Source organism: Mus pahari, chromosome 14 (genome assembly GCF_900095145.1).
Source record: "Mus pahari chromosome 14, PAHARI_EIJ_v1.1, whole genome shotgun sequence".
Lineage (NCBI taxonomy): Eukaryota > Metazoa > Chordata > Mammalia > Rodentia > Muridae > Mus > Mus pahari.
In genome coordinates this window covers 4,641,024-4,647,103 of record NC_034603.1, presented here as the reverse complement: position 1 = coordinate 4,647,103, position 6,080 = coordinate 4,641,024, and the positions used below count along the sequence as shown (strand labels likewise).

The 6,080-nt window shown below is 50.0% G+C and overlaps 1 protein-coding gene across 1 annotated transcript in view; it reads left to right on the top strand.

Moving 5' to 3' along the window:
* The window catches only part of Wwc1 (WW and C2 domain containing 1), a 137,142-nt gene that overhangs the window by 120,823 nt on the left and 10,239 nt on the right, over positions 1-6,080 (top strand). The window contains exons 18-19 of the mRNA XM_021211689.2: positions 4,608-4,725; positions 5,750-5,914. Of these exons, the coding sequence (XP_021067348.1) occupies positions 4,608-4,725; positions 5,750-5,914 (283 nt within the window). The remainder of the gene's footprint in view (positions 1-4,607; positions 4,726-5,749; positions 5,915-6,080) is intronic.

Here is a 6,080-nt window from a genome sequence, read left to right as displayed (position 1 = left end):
AGTACCTGACTATGGAGCCCTGGTTAGCCTGGCAGTCACTCTGCAGATCAGCATTCTAGATAATCCTCTAAACCCAGCCTGCCCTATGTCTATTTTATTTTTGTCATTTTTTTTTTTTTTTTTTTTTTTTCTTTTAGTCATTCTTATACACAGCCAGGCAGTGCATTCACATAGCAGAACTTTCCTGTCTGAGTCACATGGTGACCTCTCTTCTCTTGGAACTACCATTCTTCCTCCTTCTCTGTGAGGTCAACTTTTTGATTCCATACATAAAGGATAGGGGCAGAGTTTGTCTTCTGCACCTGGCTTCTTTCCCTTAGCCTAATGTCCTCCAGGTCCTTACCTGTTGTCACGGGTCACGGGTCAGCTATCCTGGCTGACTAGCGTTCAGTGTACACAGACCATGCTTGCTAGTGGATACCTTGGCTGCAGTGAACAGGGGCGAGTAGACTTTCTACTGCAGTCAACAACCTAGAAGACACACTCAATACCTCATTTTGTGTTGTCACTGTTGGAGTCCTGAACTCTGTAATTGGTCTTGGAAGGAACCTCCCCCTACCATCTTTAACTCCAGGGGCCACCATATGTTTCCGGGACAGGACCAGATGGCAAATACCATCTGCTGTGGCCACACAGCTTCCGCTATGTCTCTCAAGTTACCTCTACCGTCTGAAAGCAGCCATGGGCCATGAGTAACTAGCAGCCAAGCCTGTGTTCTGTCAACAGTCCCATCCATGGATGCTGGGGCTGACATTTCTTAGTACTTGTTCATGCCTCAATGATCGTTGCCTTTTTTATTGAGGTACTTTAAAAATAGGCTGGGGAGTGTAGGTCAGTTGATGGATACTTGCCTAGCATGCACAAAGTCCTGGGTTCAATTCCCCAGCACTCCATAAACTCAGTGCAATGCCACATAGCCTGTAATTCCAGTGCAGGCACTCTGGAGGTGAAGGAAGGGGAATCAAATTTCAAGGTTATCCTTGGCCATATAATGAGTTCAAGGCTAGCCTGGGATACTCTGAGACCCTGGCATCGCCTAAAAATAAGTTTAACTATTATACTTAAAAATAAGTATAAGTAAAAGCAGTGCACAGCTTCAACTGCCCAGGAGGGAAAGCAGCAGGCTGGACTGGGCCCACTGGTGAGAACTGCTGACATACACACTCTTGCCATCTCTCCCTGTGATGAAGAGCATACCAGGCCACTGGAATCTTGTATTCCTTTGTTTCTGGGTTGGTCACAGTGTCCCTCTCACTCTCTCTGTCCCTGGCAACCCCTATGCTGACAGTCACCCAAGCTAAGGTCTGATGCCAGAAGCAGCCCAGGTCCCCTCTCCCCACGCCCTGGCACAAGATCAGTGCTTTCTCCTGAATTCCAAGCTAATGCTGAGACTTTTCAAGCTGTCTCCTAGCAACCACCTTCTGTTCTTGCTCCCCTCGTGGCCCCCTCTCTCCCCACCCCCTGCCATTCACACTTCCCAGATGCCAGCTTACAAAGAGGGCCAGGCCTCCCAGCGCTGCTGTGGTGGGGTGGGTCCATCTGCAGCTCCCTTCCTGGGGCCTGCCTGGAGGTGGCTTTTGATCCTGGGGCGATCACTGGCTCTGGTGCACCTGCTCCGCTCTGGAGTCCAGTGGAGGTCTCCGGAGATCACCCCTCAGCACTAGGGCACTTGCAGTATTAAGGCCCAGTGCATCTCTGCTACCCTCTCCCCCATCCCCACCCCCTTTTTAACCCCTTCATTGCAAGCATTCAGAGGGGCATAGCTCTCCGTTGGTCTGTTCTGTGGCAGTGCTGGCCTCCAGCTCTCTGAGATCAGGTGTATATCACCACAGACAAGTAGAAAACTGCGTTTGTTTCTTTTAAACAGTCACAGGCAAAACAATACTTGTAGTATTAGAAACCATAGAAGAGGCAGTGGGGTGGCTCAGTGTGAAAAGGCGCTTGCTGCCAAGCCTGATGACCCCAGAATCCACACGGTAGATAGAGCGAGAGGACCAATTCCTGGGAGTTACCCTCTAACTTCCATGAGTGTACTGTAGCATGCCCAGACCCTCAGACCCTCACACACGTGTATACATACAAACACACACACACACACACACACACACGATAATTAACCGGAAAGAAATCACAGGAAAACATTGTCTCAAACCCTAGGAGAGTAAAAGCCCAGATGTGTGTCTGTCTGAGGCAATGCTCACAGGTGGCCCTGCTGTGTCCCGAGCGTGTCACCTCTTAACACATGTGTCGCATTCTCCAGTAGGAATTATTAGACAGGCAACCCTCCCACCAACAGAGACTAAGAATTCCAGGAACACGCACTCTCCAGCGTGTAACTGAGCTGCTGTACTAACCTAGAGTATGTACATTTGGGGCAGGGGATACAGCTCAGAAGCAGAGTGTTTGCCTAGTACAGAAGTCCAGGGTTCGGCCTCCAGCACCGCCTGAATGAAGCCTGTGTTCGCGGCTTGACAGATAATGCCACTAACTTGCCTACGAATCGAGCATCGCTTGCTCACAATCTCACTCTACTTGGAGAAACGTCAGCTGGCGTTTTTTTTCCCGTTCGTTGCTTGGTTTGCCACTGCGGTGGGTGAAAGATGCTGTGTGTGTTGTTCTCTCTGCTCTGTTGAGATGGAGCGCAGTCTCCCCACACACACACACAACACCCCCCTCCTCTCTGTTCCTGGAACATTTCAATCAGATTCACAGTAAACTAGCAGAGACTCGCCTATCGGTCAAGTGTTCAGTTGGGCTAAGCCACCTAGCTGCTCCCTGTTAGCAGCCTGTGACACTGGATGAGGCTGTCACCTGTGAGGTGACCACACTTCCCCCTCAGCACTATTGACTTTCTCAGGCAGCCAGGAAGGGCTGGTGAGTGAGTGGCTCCTGCAGGCTGCCCTCTGTGTTGGCTGCCTGTGGAGCTGATTGTCTAAGGCTGTCGAGGCTACAGAGGAGGCAGGAGAGCAAAGCTCCCTTATCAGAAGTTCCCTCCTTAGTGAGGAGCAGTTTCCATCGAACAGTGGTTGACTGTCCCTGCTGGGGAAGCCTCGGGGGAGAGAGAGGCTGTGTTTCCCCACAGTTGGCAGGCCGTGTGTCGCATTCTGCTTTGGCTGGGATTCTAGTGGCTCAGCACAGCGATGCTGCTTCACACAGGCCAGGGCTGGCAACCATGGACATCTCTGAGAAGTCAAGACAGGGTGAGATGTAAATTACTATCCAACATGTGCAGCCTGTTCGTCTCACAGTTCCTTCCAGCCCTGGAGACCAGGGGACAGGGGACAGGACATGTCACCAGAGTACGGGCTGTTCAGCAAATGATACTGAGCATGTAACTGTATGAATGGGAAAATTAGTTTTTCTTATTTTACCTCAACCAAAAGTTAGTCTGGTTTGGGCCACAGAACTGAAGCATTGGAAGAGAAAGGATGGAGATTCTGTTGGCTGTGATAGAGCTCCGTGGTGGAAAGTTGGCCCCAGCGTACCTAGGGTCCTGACCTCAATCCCAAGATAGCCAGAGAGAAATGAGTAATGAGGCCAGGTGCACACCTCTAATCCTAGCACTCGGGAAGCAGAGGCAGGCAGATCTCTGAGTTCAAGGCCAGCCTGGACTACAGAGTGAGTCCAGAAAGAGAAACCCTGTTTTGGAAAATAAGGCAAAACAAACAAAAGGTGGAATGAACCTTATCCACCTGGTGGGCATCTCTATAAAAAGGGGGAATGTGGCCACATGTGGAGACACCAGGCATTCGTGATCACAGAAAATGCCAAGTGAAGACAGCAGGAAGGAGCCTTCTCCTGCAGACCACAGAAAGGGACCTCGGGAGAAGCCATGCATTCTGCATGGCCTTGATCTTGGACATCAGCCTCTGGAACTGTAGGCAATATAGCTCTGGGGTGTTTCACTGTGGCCACCTTAACCAATAATGCAATATCTAACAGAAATGACAACCTGGCTCCCTACCAAAGACTTGTCCACAGGTGTCCATAGAACTTTGGTCACGGTATGTGAGAGATGGCCACAGTTTGGTATTCAGAGATTGATGAAGTGCTAAACCCACCACATCCAGTAGAATATTATTCAGTAATAAAAAGGAAAAGCTACTGATGGTTGTCGTGCCAAGAGGAACTAAACAGCATGAGTCTTCTTATAGGAAACTCCAGAAACATCTAATTCCATCTATAATACCAGAAAGCCCACCCGGGCCACCAGGGAATGGAAGGGAGGCTAGGTGGCTAGGGTAGATAGAAGGGCACTTTTCTCATATGGAATGTTCTGTATCTTAGCGCCCCCTTCTGGCTTCCATGGGCACTTGCACTCAAATGCACACATACAGACAAGAATACACACATACATGCACACACACACACACACATACACAAATTAATAATAGAATTGGTTATTGTGCTTGGATCCTAGAGATAGTACCTGGGACATCAGACATCCTAGAAAAATGCTTTGATACTAAGCTCCAGCCAGCCACATATCTTTTGATAAATGCCCTCACAATCATAAGTCTTAGAGACCCTGCCTGGATACACTTCTGGGCAGGGGAATAGAGGCTAAATGGTGTCTGGGGGGAATAACCATAGTGTTGTCACCACAGGACGTACGAGGAAGAGACCAGTGAGAATGAGGCAGTCGCTGAGGAGGAAGAGGAGGGAGAGGAAGATGTCTTCACTGAAAAGGTCTCCCCCGAGGCAGAGGAGAGCCCAGCATTAAAGGTAAAAAGAGGCAGTCTGAGAAGATCTTTCATCTGTGTCTGGGCTGCCAGAAAAGGCTCTTGGCCTCGGGGGACAGCTCTCCAAGTGGGCTCTGTGCTCAGAAGCGGCAGTCCCCATGCTTGATTTGGAGTGCGCCAGAAGGGGCTGATGCGTCCCTTCCTTTTCTTTTGTCCTCTGTGGAGTCCCTGTTTCTCAGATCTCAAGCCTTGCAGTCTTAGTTCAGAGCCCGACTGTGCCCCTGCCTAGTTAGGTAGGCTTGGGTAGCTAACTTCATTCCCACCCAGCCTCCATTTCATCATCTATAAAATGCTCAGGCCTTGCTCACAGGCCTGGATCTGTATTGTCAGTGCCCTCAGGATGCCTGCAGTACATGATGTTCTTATACAGAGCCCTGGGGTAGAGCTCTGGCCACTGGAGTCCTAGAACAAAACAAGTGCTTTTTCTGTTGCCTCTATACGAGATCTCCCACCAGAGGGCACTCTAGTCACACTCAAGCATGTGCTGCTCTTGAAGTTTCTGGGCTGTGTTTGTGTCTATTGCTGGTAGCTGCTATATGCAGTCAATAGAGAACATGATGGTCGGTTTGTTGGTTTGTTTGTTGGTTGGTTTTTTTGTTTGTTTGTTTTAACAGGATCTCACTGTGTAGCTCAGACTGCCTTGAACTCGGTTTCCTGAGTGCTGGGATTATAAGTTTGTGCTACCACGCTTTATCATAGACCTATTGCCGAAAGGAGTTTTGCTAGTTGCCTCCTTAATTCCAGAAAAATATCAGAGTAATGGCTAGGAGCATTACTCTGGGAGCTAGGAGGTCTTGGATGTAGCTGGTACTTAAGTACGCACACTAGGACCTGAGTTCCGCCATTGTTTACAGGAGCTGCTGGGGCCAGCATTATGAGAGCCCAAGAAGTTCATCTATGACTATATGGCCAAAAGCGAAATAATAGAAGTGGGAGTTGCCAAGTAGACCAAGAGAGGGCCCTGAGACTAGGGGGACAATTGGTGTAAAAACTGACTTCTTCCGCAGGTGGACAGAGAGACCAATACTGACAACGTGGCCCCGTCCCCCACAGTGGTGCGCCCCAAGGACCGGCGGGTGGGGGCCCCCTCGACAGGGCCATTTCTTCGAGGGAATACCATCATCCGCTCCAAGACCTTCTCGCCTGGACCCCAGAGCCAGTACGTGTGTCGGGTAAGCAAGCAGAGGCGCCTTCCCCACCCCTCAGAGGAGCCAGGGGGTCTACTCCAACTGTGGATACAAGTAGGGGTTACTCTCACAGTGTGTCTCACTCTCACAGTGTGTCTCACTCTCACAGTGTGTCTCACTCTCACAGTGTCTCACTCTCACAGTGTGTCTT